At 44.4% G+C, this 18310-nt stretch overlaps 1 protein-coding gene across 1 annotated transcript in view; it reads right to left on the bottom strand.

The window, feature by feature from the left end:
* Nucleotides 1-16321, bottom strand: part of ADAMTS3 (ADAM metallopeptidase with thrombospondin type 1 motif 3) — a 652903-nt gene extending 636582 nt beyond the window's left edge. The window contains exons 1-2 of the mRNA XM_069230315.1: nt 15861-16321; nt 2973-3000 (exon numbers count right to left, since the gene is read on the bottom strand). Coding sequence (XP_069086416.1) covers nt 2973-3000; nt 15861-15932 — 100 coding nt within the window. The 5' untranslated portion in view covers nt 15933-16321. The remainder of the gene's footprint in view (nt 1-2972; nt 3001-15860) is intronic.
* Between the last annotated feature and the right edge of the window lie 1989 nt (nt 16322-18310).

Below are 18310 nucleotides of genomic sequence, written 5' to 3'. Positions count from 1 at the left end.
CCAAAAGCTGAACTGAACCTAGAAAGGGAAGACACGCAGACAGAGAAGAGCAGAGAGCTTAGCTGAGAACCTGAGTTTAATAGGACCACATTCTATCTGGGAGCAGTGGAGGCCGGCAGCTTTGGGAGGGAGGGGGGCGGGTGGGGCACACACACACACACAGACTCATTCTTTCACACACAGACACGCACGCACGCTCGCTCATCCATTAACAACACTCATTCCATTCAAACATGCACGCATGCACCAAACATTCATTTTAGAAGATCACACACATTCATTCTTTCACACACACAGGCATGCACGCACCCACAAACATTAATAACACTCATAACACTCAAACATGCACGCGTGCACCAAACATTCAATGTAAAACATAACACACATACATACACACACACACTTACCTTTAGCCTCCAGGTCCCCGGAGGGTTGGGACTGCTGCCTTCCTTCAATCGCTGACCCTAGGTCAGCCAATGAGGGAAGGCAGCAGTCCCAGCCTCGTCACAGAGTAGGATGGGGTCAGTGAGACTGCTGACCCCACCCCACTCTGTGACGAAGTGTCACTGATTGACACTCGCCCTGGGCACTTCAGGGCTTAAACCTGAAGCGCCCAGGGAGAGTGTCAATGGGTGACGCTTTCCTCGTCACCCAGGGGAGGGCCTCGAGGCACCTTTGCTGGGCCGAGGAGGTCACGCCCATAGGAGCTGTGATCTCCTGAGCCCAGCAAAGTTCAGCTCAGGCAGCCAGGAGTCTGCGCAAATCGCGCATGGCTCACTCCTGGCTGTCTGAGCTGAACATGAAGAGTGTCTGTCAGGCTGACCTTTGTTCAGCCTGACAGACACTCTTCATGGGGTGGGGGGGCGTGGCCCCTCCGCCCTAAAGGACGGGCCGCCACTGTCTGGGAGTAACTTAATTGAGATTGCGGTCCTTGATTAAAGAAGGAAAGTCACACCCAGGGTCAGAAGTGCCTCATCCGCTTTGCTTATCATATTTCTTTACTGCCTCCTTTTTGTCCTAGGGAGGGGTACCTACCATCTCTTGACACAGTACAGCAGGTGAGACCTTACTAAAGGAGTCTACAGTGTTAAGACAGCCTTTTGTTATTAGTTGTTCACAGGCCTGACTTTCAGTGGTGTGACTAAGGTTCCTGCTGCTCCTGCAGTTCATAGGGCTCAGAACTAAGCGAGTTGCTAATCTAAAGTACAATTCTGGGGACCTGCACTAAATTTAAATAAGGGCCTTCAGTTTGTGTTAATCCACTCCCCCATACACAGTCAATCATTATATCTTATACTCCTCATGCAAAGTACCTTATTTAATATTTTAAGCACTTTCTACTATCCAGAATGCTTGCTGGGACAAAGTGCTAGAAATGTGGCCTTAAAGTTGAGCTCTACATGTGCTGCTCTTGTTGTGAGACTGGCATTCCTAGGCTACAAGAAACACATACAATTACAAGTTAGTATAGTTTATTGTGAACATATTGGGTGGCTGAAATTAAAGATTTCAGCTGGTATCTCCATGCCTATGTCTGTGATGACTTCATCTCTGCAGAATGGGGAATTACTGTGCGGGACCAGGATTTCAGAGGACGTTCTGCGCAGACTTCCCAATTCCATGAAGATTAATGCTCATATTTACCATCTGCCCTGACTAAGGGGCATATTTATACTCCGTTTGCGCCGAATTTGCGTCGTTTTTTTCGACGCAAATTCGACGCTAAACTAACGCCAACTAACGCCATATTTATACTATGGCGTTAGAGGCGAATAGCGCCAAAGTTCCCGGAATGTGCGTCATTTTTTAGCGTGAACCCCTTCCTTGCGTTAATGATATGCAAGGGAGGCGTTCCCGTCTAAAAAATGACTCCCAGGCCTTTACGTGGTATTTATACTCCCGGGCAAAAGAGACGCCCGGGAGTGGGCGTGGCTAAAAACGGCGCATTTGCGCCGCTTTTTAACGCCTGGGTCAGGCATGGCGTTAAGGGACAAGTGGGCTCAAAATGAGCCCAGAGTGCCCTCCCCTGCCCCCAGGGACCCCCCCTGCCACCCTTGCCCACCCCAGGAGGACACCCAAGGCTGGAGGGACCCACCCCAGGGACATTCAGGTAAGTATTTTTTTTTTTTTTTTTAATAATTTTTTTTGGCATAGGGGGGCCTGATTTGTGCCCCCCTACATGCCACTATGCCCAATGACCATGCCCAGGGGACAGAAGTCCCCTGGGCATGGCCATTGGGCAAGGGGGCATGACTCCTATCTTTACAATGATAGGAGTCATGTTGATGGGGGATGGGCGTCGAAAATAAATGGCGCAAGTCGGGTTAAGACGATTTTTTCGACGTAACCTGACTTGCCCCATTTTAAGACGCCCATACGCCATTTTCCCCCTACGCCGGCGCTGTCTGGTCTACGTGGTTTTTTCCCACGCAAACCAGGCAGCGCCGGTCTGATTGCGCCGTCTAACGCCATTCCATAAATACGGCGCCCGCATGGCGCTTCAGAATGGCGTTAGACGGCGCAAAACTTTTTGACGCTAAACTGCGTTAGCGCAGTTTAGCGTCAAAAAGTATAAATATGGGCCTAAGTGTTACACATGTCGGGGTGGGGAATGTTGGTTCGAGGTGGGAAAAAGAAGGAGGAAGGTGGTAAAGGAGGAAGGGGTAGGGTGGGTTCAGTCTGGCAAGGGGCATCATTACATGTTCCTTTGCAACCCAATCTCAAAGAGACTTTTCCGGGTGGTAAAATTGGATATGGTGTTCCCAAAGCTGGGAAATCGGGTGTGAAAACACTGGACCACCTAAAATTGGGCAAAGAGGTATGCCATCTATGGTTACCATCCGGGTCAACTCCTAATTGGCCAGAGAGAGAAAACCCTCTCCTTTTAAACAGAATCCAAGCAAATGCTTCTCATGAAAGCATTTATTTCTTTGAGGATACTCATTGGTGGTTTAATAAATTATATTTCTTACCTTCGTGGATCATTTCATCAGTACCAGCCTGAAAGAAAGAAGACAGATATTACTATAAGTTTTGTTAAGGTGTTTGCTTTGATCTCTTTTTAAATCAAGGTATTACTGAACTTGGCTTGCATTGTAATAGAACTGCTTCGTGGACCTTCCCGTTTACTGATGGGGATTTTCCATAAATGAATCAGCAGCTGTTGCCACCTATATGCCTGCAGACTTCATAATATCTTTAACATAAATAGAGCATGCTCAAGACATTCTCACTGTGAATGAACTCTTCTATAAAGTCACTGACGCTGTGCCAACTAGGCCCGGTAGCCAAAAGCACTAAAAATTAATTAAGCAGCGACTCCTGAGGGGAACTGCCGCAGCCTCCTACTGGAAACATTCAGATATATCCTGAAAGCTCACCCACTACCAATGTAAGTATTTCTACAGTGGTGAGTGACCTGCTCCCCACCAGGGCAGGGCTGAAATTCTTTAATGGGCTAGCACTTGACAGCTACAGTCATAGAGAGCATGCCAGAAGAATACCAGATGACATCTATGCAGGGCATGCTACAGTATACCCAGGGCCACTGGAATTATGCGATTGCGCAGTTGCTACGTTTTTCTCATAATTCTAGATTTGCTGCATTTGCCACACAATCCATCATCTACTGCACAATCTGCAGATGTTAACAAAAAAAATGTTTCAAGCACAGTTCAAATGTTACTAAAAATGCAGCAACACGCGTCGCCGTGCAGTGGAAGAACTTTTCAAAAGGTTGAATGGTTACCTTTCTGTTGCTTATTGCTTATATTGGGGTGTTTAACGGGTACTGAAGAAGTGCAATCAATGCCCATACAGTATAAAAGTGACAAAATAATGAAGTAAAACTATAGCACACTGCGCCTCATCACGCTGCATAATGTGCCTTTCTTGCTGCATAATTAACGCAATCCTGCTACATAATTTGGCCCTCCTCTGCCCTGAGTATCCCTACTACTGACATACAACCATGGACTGGGAGACCTGGTGAGAGCATTGGTGGTTTCTTTGAATTATTGGATAGGAGGGGTTCAGTAGAAAGTGCAAAAAATAGTAATTGGAGCAACAATGCAGGATTTTATACAAAAAAAGAGAAAGCAAGCATATGAGTGGTAAAATGTGTGGGTATGTATAAAATTATATCTACATGTGGTGGGGTGTGTTTGTGTGTGTGTGTGAGTGTGTGTGTATATATATAATATATATATATTGTCAACTGGCAGATGCCAGTAAGTAGTTATAGTTAGATCTGCTTTTCCACAGATGGAGCTTTTGATGTTTTGGTAATAACTTTGGGTTCTTTGACGAATCTTCATTAAACTTTCTAAATAAAATAGTTCATCCACCTCAGCTCCTTCCTCAAACGTAGATTTTGAGAAATTAAGGGTAGAAAATAATGTATATTTGGATGGGTGGGTTTGTGAGAGTCCCGCAGGAGGGCATATTTAAAAATGGAGGTATGCGATTGGTCAAGAGGTCCATTTTTCCCATGAGCCTTCACGCTCTCACAGGAGTGAGAGGCTCCTGCGAGTCTCACTAAAGCGAGAGACTCTCACAAGTCTGTTAGAAATGAAATTTCTGCCATCACTGTTTACTGTGAAAAATTGGAGGTGTTGTGGAAATGAAGTAAAAAAGCTATATAAGGAGGCAGCAAAAGGGCATGGTGTTCCCCGAGATTTAGAGAGGAGGTGTCTAAGGGATAACTACTGTGAAGATTAAAAATGTATATTGTTTTTAACTAATTTTTGAGTTCTCACAGGACTCTCGCAGGATTGTGAATAGTGAAAATCAGTAGCTGAGTTCACAACACATTCTTTGAGTAGGGATGCATATTGTTTTTGAGAGAAAGTGTCTAAGAGATAAAGACTGTGATGAGTAGATGGTTAATTCCTATTTTAAAAAAATGTTATGATCTCATGAGAAAATCCTGAAGGATGGCGAAATTAGAGTGAGCATTTGGGTGCTCCCGCTCTCTCAACAGTCTCGCAAGAGTTTGTAAGAAGGAAACAAAGGAAAACAGTATAAACAACATAGATCATTATACTATAGGGTAGCTCTGAAAAGAGCTATATTTGTTAACAGTTTTCAACAATTATAAAAACACGTTTGGGTTTTCAAACATTTTTTATATTTTTAAATATGGTTTGGTTTTTTTAAATGTATTTAAAAGGCTAGAGCAAAAACATAGAACTTGAGGTGTGAAACGAACAAAAAGCATGTCCTTAAACCACAAAAAGGAGAAATATTTACAAAAAACAGTTAGAATACACTACTGCCTAGGGGGTGCTTGTGCTCTTGGACAAAGTTGTTCTGGGCAGACCTGCTTGTTTATGAAGAAAAGATGATCCGCACAAGCAGCAAAATAGTGCTTTATTAAAAAAGGCAGGGTTAATGTCCGCCTGTGCACTTAGAACCTGCGCAGGCACAGTATCTCCTGAAACAAATGATGTTGAAGCCCCTGTAGAGCTGTCTATCTCAGCAGCATGAGCCAACTCTGCCTCTGAAAGCCATTCCAGAGGCATATAACTCAGGTGTCTCCACATGCCTGTGGTACTCATGCAGTATTGTTTATTTCTGCTTCCTTGACTAAACTCTTTTCTGAAAAGTTTACGGGTGACGTACTTTGCACAAATCTTCTTCTTGACAACTGTCCCCATTTAAATAAATTCCCATGTCAAGGAAACATTGAGTAGCTGAGGAAGCTGAGCTGGTGTAGAAGCCCCTGGCTGTTCATCTAAATCAGAAAAAAACATATTTTTCCTCAAAGCCAAACAAGAAAGCAACATTTCTCCTCATGTTGCAGCCAGCCAATCATAGCACGAGATGGCCAACAGGAAAAATAAGCCCCTTCAGTCAATCACATTTGATAGAAATTGGGTCTCTAGTTGGCAGAGGTATGCACCCTACAGTAACACAGTGAAAACACAGAAAACGTACTCCACACTAGTTTAGGGAAATAGATAATACTTGTCTGAGTAAAACAAGTCCAAAACGACAAAACTCCAATATGCACAAGTCAAGATATCACTTTTAAAAGGTTTAAATGAGTTTTAATCCACAAGAATCAGTGGTTGTATCGTTTTAACACACAGTACCTGGGATGTGTTGAAAATAATGACTCAGAGGTGCTGCAGAAGAGGAGATGCGCTGGAAAACAAAACGATGCATCATTTTTTTCAATGCGGTAGAGTTGATGCAACGATAATTTCCACGCGGCAAGATGATGCATCGATTTCCAGGAGTGTAGCCTTGATTACTCACTGCGGTGTGGGGATATTTTGACACCCAGGGACGATGAGTTGAAAATCCAGAATGCACTGTTAGGAATGAGCAGGCGCTGCATTGATCCAGTAGGCGAGGTGGAGTTTTTTCAGCTGTGAGGCAGGCGCTGCATCGAGTTTTTGCAGGCGTTGCGTCAATTTTCTGACTCACTGGATTTTCTTCTCTTTGGTGAAGCCCTGAGACTTCGGAACAGGAGGCAAGCTCAATCCAAGCCCTTGGAGAGCACTTGTAGAAAAAGGCAGAGTCCTTCCAGCAGTCAGGGGTCAGCAGGCAGCAGGGCAACAAGCAGGCCAGCAATCCTTCCAACAAAGCAGTCCAGATGAGTCCTTTGGGCAGCAAAGCAGTCCCTCTGACAGAGTCCAGTTGTAGGTCCAGAAGGCAGTAAGAGCAGAGAAATGTCTACTTTTTAAAAGTGGCATTTCTGAAATAGTAATGTAGAATCTAACCTCACCAGTAAGTAGGAGTTCTCACTACCATTCCAACCATACCAAATATGACAAGTCTATTTCTCTCAGATCAGAAATGACCACTTACAAGCATATAGGGGAATTGTGAATGCACAGTAGTGAAAAACGACTCTGGGAGTTTTTCACTACCAGGACCCGTAAAACTTAGCAGTACATGTCCTGCCTTTTACTTACACAGCAACCTGCCCTATGGGTTACCTAGGGCCTACCTCCGGGGTGACATATGTAAGAAAAGGGGAAATTAAGGCTTGGTAAGTAGTTTTAAATGCCAAGTCGACATGGCAGTGAAACTGCACACAGAGGTGTATCAGTGGCACACCTGAGACACGGCTAAGGGTCTACATATGTGAGTGGCACAATCAGTGCTGCAGGCCCACTAGTAGCATTTAATAAACAGGCCCTGGGCACCTCTTGTGCACTTTTGGACTTATAGGTAAATTAAATATGCCAGTTGAGTATGTTGCCATGTTTTAGAGAGACAGCACATGCACTTTAGCACTGGATAGCAGTGGTAGAGTGCCCAGAGTCCTAAAGCCAACAAACATGAGGTCAGAAAGAGAGGAGAAGGAAGGCAAAAAGTTTGGGGTGACCCTTCAGAGAGGGCCAATTTCCAACAACATTGCTCTATTATTTGGAATTGCATTAATGCAAGGCTCTTGTGAGCTTTCCGTGAATTCTACCATCCAGAAATATAAATATTTTTAATCTTAATCACTCAAAAATATACTGAACAGATTTACACCAAATCACAAACAGCATGCGTTACGGAGCAAGATCTACCTTTCTGGCAAATTTGGTGTATCAGCTGTTTTCGCGGTATCAGTGTTCAATTGTCCTATGGAAAATGTAATGGGGAAATTCCGTTTTAGGACCTACTTTTTTCTCTGCCCCCGCTTGACAAATTATCCCAAATCTTTTTGGGAAGGATGTGAGGTGAATGAACTCTTCTTTTGTAAAATTTGCAAAGATTTGTCAAAGCGCACCAAAGTTATTAGCAGACCAAAAAATGCTCTTCCTGTGGCAACTAGGTCCTAACTATAACTACACATGGGCGAATGCTACTCTGAAATAGATAGATAGATAGATAGATAGATAGATAGATAGATAGATAGATAGATAGATAGATAGATAGATAGATAGATAGATAGATAGATAGATAGATAGATATTTGTCTACCAATGTGTAACTATTTTATGACTGAGAAGATAGGTAGGTTGAGTAATCAGATTTGGGAAGGGGATGCTGTAGCTATACAGGACTTCTCTCCCATTAACTAAATTTAGCCGCTTTAAAAAATGTATTACGCCTCAAATTACTAATAGCCCATACCTCTCCTCACATTTTAACCTTCCGGTTTCATGTTTTCTTACCTCAAGGATCTTCTACTTCAGCTTCCTCTTCAAACAAAGGCTTTACATTCAACAGCTCGTATTACCACAAAATAGGTTTCTGGAGTGACTCGATTTTGTCCGGAATAAAAATGTTAGTGCTCTAGTTGATCATTAGAACTCTGTGGTGATGCTGCACTTGATACCAAGAGACTTAACTTACAGACTGCAGCCTGTGCTGGGAGTAAGTTTCTCTCTGCATTTCTGAATGTTTTACTGAAATGGCTGAGGGAAATATTTGAGAACTCATAGTAAATGTTACACATTTTTGCTTTCAGGAGCATTAACCATAATTTCAGTGACAAAAAGAACCCTCTCATCTTGTTCACTTCTAAAGGAAACATTTAAATTTGTCAGCTTTTGAATCCATTGAGATGGCTTCAGGTGTATCACACTTTTGTCGTAAAACACTTTTGTCATAAATGCAGAGCAAGAGATTGTAAATTTATAGAAAATGTGCTCTCATTTTAACTTCTGGAGCAACATCCGTAATCTATATGATAAAACCTCAACAAAACAGTTTTCTCTCAAACATAGTTCATCAACTCTCAGGACAGGGTCAGCATTTTTCACAGGGTAAATTCAACTAAGAATTTGCCAGAATTTCTGAAATTTGTAAAACACCCCAAATAAATGGTTCATATTGTGACTAAAATCTATTATCATCCTTTATATCTGCTAATTTTTGTGGCCCTCAATATCTGAAATTCACAAAAATGCATTTCAGTGAGGACCATTACACCAAGACCTGTAATGGCACAATATGTTATCCGTGTTGTGGTCAGTCAAACAAGGGGTGGTTCTTGTGAGATCTCTTCTTCAGATGCCAATGACAGGTCATGGTGTATCCAACCTGCCCCCTCATATCTTTTTATTTTATTAATTTGCATGAGGCACCATGTCTCCAAGTCCTGCAATGCATTCCATAACATATTGTTCATATTAGGCCATGAAATCAGAGACTGATATGTCATCTCTAAAGTGGCCACCAGAGAATATTTGGGCACCAACATTTCAGATATACCTATTTTTAATCTCTTCATGACCACACCAGGCCCCTCTTTAACACAGATTTTTCAAAAACGGCTCAACGGAAGAAGCTGAGGTGGATGAATGGATGAAAGCTTTTTTTGGAAATTTTTGTGAAGATTCGGCAAGGGGCGCCAAAAATATTAGTGAATCAGAAAATGCTCTTCATATGAACACTGTGACCTAACAATAACTACACAATGGCAACCGTCAAACATATATATATATATATATATATATATATATATATATATATATATATATATATATATTACATAGTAGCATTCGTAACCAGGTAGTTATACTTAGGATCGTGTTTCTATAGGAAATTACTTTTTTGTGTTGCTAATAACTTTGGCATCGCTTGACGAATCTCCACAAAACATTCCAAAAAAAAGGTGCTACTACTTGAATAGTTAGCACATGGAAAGTTTTGGGGTGATCCATTAAGAAGAGGCCAAGAAAAAGGAGGAGTCCCAAAAAACGTTTTCCCCATTCATTTTTCCATAGTAACTTTAGACACAACTACAGCCCAACTGGCTGAACGGATTCACACTAAATTTGGCTGAAAGTTTGATCTTGGTCCAGAACAAGTACTTTTTCTGTTTTGGTATAAAGCCATTTAGTAGTTTTTGAGCAATTAATGATAAAAAAATGGTATATCTAGGGACGAGTGCCTCTGTGGATCTGACAGATCTCTTGCTGAGATCTGATTGGCTGCCACCACATCAACAAGGAAGTGGTGGCAGCCATCTTAGGTCTCAGAAATCAGTCCCAAACCCTAAAGAAACATAAGAAGACAAGGAGGTAGGGTAGGGGTACCCAGAACCCTAGGCCAATAAACTTTTCTTTTAATATAAAATGTTGCAGCATATTCACAAAGGACCTGTGAATCTATAACAAACTTTTTATAAAAGTGTGGGCTCCTGTGCTTGTTTTATTGACTCCCCTGGGGTGGGTCAGGGCTCCGGGGGTGACGCATGGTCATTTTTTGGGGGAAGAGTGTGTGCGGCCCTATTCCTGAGCTCAACAGGGCCCCAGGGACCCTATCCCACAGGGCTGACATTTTAATAAAAGGGAATGGGGCACGTAGCCCCCCTCCTCAAGCCCACTAATGTCCTGTGGACCCAATCCCCGAGGGCCAAGACTCTTTAAAAAGGGGAGGGGGCCATGGTGACCCCCTCCATGAGCCTAGAAAGGCCTTGAGGACCCCATCTCCTGGGCTGAGTAATTACATATACAAGAGGGTGCTTGGCCCTCTCTTGGAGCCTACTTTGCTCCTGGGGATGCCATCCCCTGTGGCCAACATGTATAAAAAAGGGAAGGGGGCCCCACACCCTGAGCCTTAAAAAAGGTCCTTGGGGACATCATCAACCAGGGCTGTAACTTAAAACAGAAGTCAGAGTGGCCGCTCTTACCCCCTCCCTGGGCCTTTATTGGGCCTGGGGACCCCATACCCCAGGGCTGGCTCACTTACTGTGTTCTGGGACACAGTAGTTTCCTTGCCCTCACTGCCACAGGCAGGAAAACATGTGTTTGCTCCCATCTGGTGGGAGTATTTTCAGAACTCCCACCAACTTGAGCAAATATTAAGTTAGCTCCCAACGAGTGGGAGTTGTACAAATGCTCCCGCCAGCTGGCAGCAGACCTGTGTTTTGTTTCCCTGTCTGCACTTATGGAGACAGGAGAAACAGAACCCATATTGCAGTTGCTCCCTCCGGCTGGAGCAATACCGGCTTCCACACTATGCGGTGAGCCAACTGGGGCTGCGGGGGGCCTGGGAACCTAAACTATAACTTGTTTCCTAAGGTAACTATAACTCTCATCCTTGTCATGCACTGCTAATTACCACACATATTACATCACTCATGACATCTTCTATGACATTATTGATAATATCTTTGCAACATCTGCAATTAAATTATTCATGTGAAAACTGTGCGTGGGGGAGCACAAGTTATAGTTACCATAGGACACCAACTATAGTTACTTGAGATAACTATAACTGGTGAATTTCTGTGGTTTTAAGAGTCCAAAATGTTATGTTGTTACTGAACACTTCACATAACTAAAACATTACGTTACCTTACGGTTTTTCAATGAAAAAAATATATATGTGTGTGTGTGTGTGTGTGTGTGTGTGTATATATATATATATATATATATATACATATATATATATATATATACTTACTTAGAAAAATCGTCCTTTGACATGTCTATAACTTTGTCACCGTTTGATAAATCTTCAAGACATTTAAAAAAAAAAATGTTGCAGGGATTCCTGTTGCATACGTAAAGCTTTGGGGTGATCCATCAAATGGAGACCAAGAAAAAGGGGGGTGAAAAAAGTTGCATTTCCTATATTAATTCCCATAGGACCTTTAGACACATCTACTCTGAACCGCTAGATGGAATTACAAAAAATTTGGCAGAAAGCCTGCTTTCAGTATGCAGATCACGCTTTCGGTTATTTGGTGTAAATGTGCTCAGCAGTTTTTGAGATATTAAAGGGAAAATAAATTTGTATATCTCTGGCCACGATGACTTTACAAATATTTTGTGAATATTTCACAAAAATGCAGGAATTTTCAAGAATACGCATGCGAAAAGAAGCGCTGCAATTGTCTGACCGTGACCTGACTAGAAAGTTGCAGCCACCATTTTATTTCACTTGTAAGGGTCCCCGGGAGTGAAAATCCAAATTGAAAATGGCATAAGGGGTCAGGGTGAAAGTGCCCTGACCCCAAGGTTGGGATGTAGGTGTGTTTTAGGGGCAAATTATAGGTTTAAAACAATTTTTCATCACTATGCATGGTATTCGTGAAAATTCACAAATTATGTGAATTATACGCAATACATATTCAAATATGAAAAGATTTCAAAGAAAAAACACAGACTCATTCATACACTAGTTCATTCACTCATAAATGCACTCAGAGACTCAAGAGCCCACTGACACACCCACCTAGACACCCATGCACCCACTCAGACCCACTCATAGACTCACACACCCACTTTCAGATCCACTCAGACACTCATGCACCCATTCACAGATTCACTGACAAGAGACAGGCCCTTTGGTCAACCTGTGCTGTGCACCGCCAGAGACCATGCGTGTCGGCGGGTTGGGTGGTTATAAGGGCTTGGTTGCAAGGCCTGGCTGTAGGCCAGACCTTGCGTCCAACCCCTGCCGCACACGGCCGACGGGTTGGAAATAAAGTAATTAAAATTACTTTATATTAAAAAAACATAGAAATTCACTGAAAAAAACAAAGATTACCGGGACGTTATAGTTAGGTTAGAAATTCAGCAGGTATAGTTAGAGTTCTTTCAAGTAACTATAACTTGAATCCTAAGGTAACTATAAATCGCCCCTTCACCATGCACAGCTAAATACTCCACATATTATATCATTGATGAGATCTTGTATTGCATCTTTGATATTATCACTGCATCATTTTCAATAAAATTATTGATAAGAAAACTGCACATGGCAAGGGCGCGAATTATAGTTACCTTAGGGCGTGAGTTATAGTTACCTAAAAGACCTTTAATTATAACTGCTGAATTTCTATGGTTTTGTATGAATAGATTCAGAACATAACTGTAACCCCCCTGCAACCTTTTTTTCAGTGAAGATAGATAGATAGATAGATTACATTTAAAATGACTGCATGCAGCCGTCTTCGGAGTATGGGCCAGACCAGTGAGTACAGAGCAGGGTGACCTCAGACTTTACGTGCTAGGTAACATCACGCTATATTGTCGAAGCAGTGACAAGTGACTTTGATGACATTTGAGGCGAAAAGGACAGGTTGTAGAAGAAGTCTCAAATGTTGTTACGTGCAGGAATGGGGTAACATGCACGGCCAAACAGGCAGACACAACATTCCCGTTGTTCCACTAAAGTAGGGACAGTCTGAGGCAAGTTAGGACAGGTGGACCTCCCTCAAGACGTTAGACCTTTGTGATTAAGGGGAAGAATGCTACTGTGCTTGTGCAAACAAAAAAAAACAATAATGTGAGGAGGGGCGTGAAGGGGGGCAGCTAAGTGGGGTCTTCTGGATACCAGTGAACTCTTCCTGTCTGCATACGGACCCCAGGTTGGCAACGGGAAACTTGCTTATTGTTCCTGCTCTTCATGTGAGATGCTTTCAATTCATCACTTGGTGGCCTTGCTAGTACGTCTACACTTGGTGCATTTATTGCGCGACAAACGTGTTTCCACTTTGGGCCTAACTAAAATCGCATCCATGTGTGTGTGTCAATGGACTGAGACATCTCAGATTCGTTGTTCAAATATCCAGCATTTAGCACTTCATACATTGGCACGGATGCCCCCCATCCATCACACACGCAACCAGCATAAAAAACTGACCACCTAAACACACCACAAAAAACGTTCACATCTTCGCACTGCACAAAGGTGCCAGCCCTCGCCCAAATGCTGAACGACCCACACTAGCACGCTAAAACAGGCTCATTCACATAGATAAACGCAGTCAGACAAGGCACATGCTGATACAGCCACACCTATACTCACAATAACATACACACACTGACAGACATACTCTGACAGATATAGACACAAATTCAGTTCCACAGATATAGCCCCACAAACTGACGCAGGCATAAAAAAAAGATGCCCTCATAAAGACGCCGACACAAATTCATACAAACGCAGGCCCTTACATAGACACAGACGCACTCACACTGTAACAGCCGAAAACCCTCACAATCCCACAGATATCAAGCATAAACATACAAACACGCAATCACTTAGGCACACATACGCTCTCACGGCCACACACTGATAGACAGATACACGCACACACGTAGACACGCTTCCACACAGACATAAACACATACAGAAAGTCAGACAAAAAATGCACACAGACACACATACAGACGCAATCACACGGACATAAACAGGCCCACACTCGTAAGACAAACAGATAATCACACTCACACAAACGTGCAACGACACACACATTAACACAGACAGGCATGCACACACACTGATAGACACACATGCACTAAAAACGCACTTGGAGGCTTAGGTGCAATAACACTCAAGACATACAGACATTCATAACCCCAAAAACATGTTCAGGCACACAGACTTACACCAAAATACACACACACACACTTAGGTTAACACAGACACACAGACCAAAAACGTCCCATGTGGCCACAAAAGGCAACTACAGTGCTGATGAGCGCCCCGATGCAGGAGCCGGAGAGCTCTCTCGGAAGCCTACGGATTTCGAGGAATGAGTTCCAGATTTCAGGAGGGGCGGTGGGAGGGCCCGGTGGGGACCGGTTTGCCAAGCCAAGACCTATCCAGAACCTCCCTGACACCGTCTTCTCAGCAAGGAGGCGCTTGTTCAGACAGCCCCGCTCTCCTGTGGAGTAAAGACACGGCGAATTTTACCATGAACTTTTCAAACCTCTTCGCTTTCCACTGTGCCAATTTGGACCCCTCATCTCACGCTTTCAGCTTCCTGGAGAGCGGGCTTTCTCATTCCACAACTCTTTTCCTGGAGAAGTCTGGTGGCATTTCCACACCAGAAATAGAAAAGTGTACACGTGTATGCTTTTCTCGACTGTTCTTTCGCTAGAAGAGGGGAAGGTCAGCGCACACGCGGCATAGCCTGTCACCACTACAGGACATCACGTGTGAACAGGTGAAGTGTCACCCCAGCAGATCCATCCATGCACAGACGTGGGAGAACGGGCCCCGAGAGTGCGCGCCAAGGACAGTTTGCGAGAAAGCGGATGCCTATCTTAATAATAAAAGTATACACTGGGCGGTGGACATCTGACAGTGTAAAACGCCATGTACAGTAACAAGTGCGTGATTGGTGGGGGCCGTATGTGGTAACAGCACACTGTGTAGAAAGAATGAAATGGAAGGGCACGTTAATTTGAATGTGTGATATGCTGTAAGGGCGTATGTCTACATAGAAGTAGGGACTTGGTGAGTGCGTGACCTCAGTGCACACTTGGTAAAGGGAGGGTTATGTTTTGAGGAATAAGGAGCCTGGTTGTCTGTAGACAGGCTGAGTCCATTGGGGTTTGCCTTGCGGTTGCAGTGTATGTGTGTACGTAAGGCAGGGGTTGAGTTTTGTCATGAAGTTCCGTTCATATACCGACAAGGAGTGATATGTTATTCATGGCAGTGGGCATGGTTAGGGCAGTATTTGTGTGTCCTGGGGTAGCAGTGTACATGTGTATGGAATGGTCTGTAAGGAGTGGTAGTGTCCATGGGGGTGAGGTGATATGTCGTCGGGGCGTGCACGTGGGTGTAGAGAAGGTTGGTTCACACGGCGGTAGGTAAACGTATGGTCAGGGCCACAGGAATTATGTGGCAGGAGAGGGACACATTTGGGTTGAGTAACTCGTGCAACAAGAAAATTCAAATTATGTGGCATTATGCTGCATACTTTGTAATTATATATATATATATATTACTTCATTATTTCGGCATTTTTAAACTTGGTTACACTGTATGGGCATTTGGTGCGCCTCATCAGTACCAGTTTAACATCCAAATTTAGCAACAAGCAACAAAAGGGTGACCAGTCCAGCTTTGCACGGGGTAGGCAGTGAGGTGGCAGCGCACCCATGGGTTGCTCGGGGTGGCGTGGCCCGCTGGCAGCGCGCGTGCCATTGAAGATATGCCACTTACTTGCTGTGCTGATGTCCTGAGTTCCTGCAGGGCCGATGCCAGCACGGCGAGGTAGAGTGACAGAAGCAGCATGCCGAGACCAGCACCAAACAGAGCCAACAAGAGGCACAGAGGGCTCCTCTGCCCCACCGCAGCCAACACTCAAGAGACCGGCTCCTCGCCTGGCAGCGCCCGCTGCTCTGCTCGCTCTCCTTCCTCACCCAGCAGAACACACCCGACAGACAGCTCACAGAAGGGGATAAGCATCTACACTTAAACTAGCTCCTGTTTATTTTTCTTATTCAAGAAGAATAAACATTCGTCGATTCCTTTAGTTAGTGGCTTAGGGGGCTCACAGACTTTGGTGGAAGTCACTTTGTCGCTACAGGGGGCTGGGGTGGGCGATGAGAGTCGTCGATGACTCCTGTTGCTCGGAGGGAGCTGTCTCTGCTCTGTCTGCCGGCCCGCCACCAGGGGCTCTTAATGCGGCCTTGGGCCGCGCCCCCTGCCGCCCACGTCACCGGCTAAGCCTGCTGCGGAGGAGCTCGGAGGAGGGAGAGTGTGGCTGGAGACCAGTGTCAGCTCGGAGGGGATAAGAAGGGCCGTGGGGCGGTGTGTAGCGCTGTGGCGACGGCCGTGTGTGAGGCACTGTGGACGAAGTGTTTGTGAGCTGGGGTGTGTGTTTGTGAGCGTGGGGCTCTGGGGCACTGTGTATGTGCATGTGTGTGCAGAGGTTGAAGTACATATAAAGTACGAGGAATTGTGTAAGACAAACCCACCAAAGTAATATTCAATAGTGTGTCGGATACATCATCAGTGTCTGCTCCAAACCACAGTGTGCTTAAAGTCACTAGCACCGGGGGCGAACAGTACGCTAGACACTGGCCCGAGCAAGTAACCTCTGTGTGCCCTTGAACCTTTTGTCACATGCGTGTGTTGTCTACTTAGCAATGTCCTTGTTCGTGTCACACAATGTCGTTCTTAACTTGTATCCTTCCTAATCAGCGTTGTGTATGTATTCCAATCATTTGCTTAGAGTCCTGTTGTGCACGTTTGATTGAAATGTAATTTCGAGCTCCTGGATGTGTATTTAACACTGTGTCACAGGGGTTAAAGCTCACGGGCCCTAAGGTCCCCTCAGAAACTGTAATGTGGTTGAGACTTTGGCCTCCGCGAGCGAACTGTACTGCGCCTCAATCTGAGACCCTAATTTCTATCACCAAACCTTACCCTTTGTTGCTTTGCAGTGCTTGATCCTTCATAATGCCAAAGAGTAATTCTCTAGAGATAATGAATCAGCCACCACCCTAGAGTACACCACTGTGCCATAGCCCTTTTGAGGTTCCCTCTGTGCACCCCCTAACCTTCATGTACAACAGCACCCAGTGCATCAGTGCTGCCTCTGTGTAAGGCATCAGAAATACAGCAGCGTGTCCCAATCCAGTGCCCTATTATTCAGTAGCTATCTCAGGGCCAGATTTAAGAGGGCCTAGTGCCAGATATCGCCACATTAGCAATATTTTTTGTTGCTAATGTGGCGTTATAATGGCAAAAACGCTGCACCATATTTACAAAGTGGTGCAATGCATGCATTGCGCCACTTTGTAACAACTTGCACAACTTTATGCCTGCACCAGCCATAATATATGCACAGGGGGCGTTTCCCCATGGGGGGTGGGGGGGGGTGAAAAAATGATGCAAAGAAATCGAAAAGATTATTTGCGCCATTTTTTGCAGCATTTTTATGGCCTGCACAGAGCATGCATTAAAAGGAGGCACACCATTGTTTTCAATAGGCCTCAATGTGATTTGCAAGATTAGAGTCAACATTTTTGATGTTAGTCCTTCAAAGCGCCAAACTAGCTTCAAAAATGTTGATGCTAGCTCCCTAACTGCTGCCATGGTGTGCCGTTTCCTAAATATTGTGTACACATGGTGGCGTTGGGGGGGCGCAAAGGCGGGCACCAGAAAAGAGGGGCTGCATTGGATGCAGCACCACTTTTCTTAAATCAGGCCCTCGATCTTTCAAGAGTAGAAGGGTAGCCGAGGACATCTTGAGAGACACTGACCTAAAGGAGAGAACCTCACTGTACTTCCCTCAAACTGCAATCTGTCCGATGTTCCTCACTACGTAAGACCTGTTTAGAAGCTCAGAGGCATGTCATTGATCACTGACCCGGAGTACCCATTGTCCCACAGTCCTCTTAGAGTACCACGCTGTTCCCTCATAACCATAATGTGTGACAGCCCTCACACCATCTCAAAGCAGTACAAAGTCTCAGATATACTGCTAGTACACCAAGAGTATCCCAAAATACCACAGAGCTCAGAAGGGCCTCTGAGGCAGGATAACTGAAATTGTGCGACAAGGGAGGACCAATTGTTGCGGAAGGATTGACTGAATTATGCCACAAGAAAAAGCAAATAATGAGGCATAATGCAGCACATTTCGTATAGTATCACTTCATTGT

Source organism: Pleurodeles waltl, chromosome 1_1, assembly GCF_031143425.1.
Source record: "Pleurodeles waltl isolate 20211129_DDA chromosome 1_1, aPleWal1.hap1.20221129, whole genome shotgun sequence".
NCBI classification, from domain to species: domain Eukaryota; kingdom Metazoa; phylum Chordata; class Amphibia; order Caudata; family Salamandridae; genus Pleurodeles; species Pleurodeles waltl.
The sequence above is the reverse complement of the archived record's forward strand: the minus strand, read 5'-3'. Positions and strand labels throughout refer to the sequence as shown.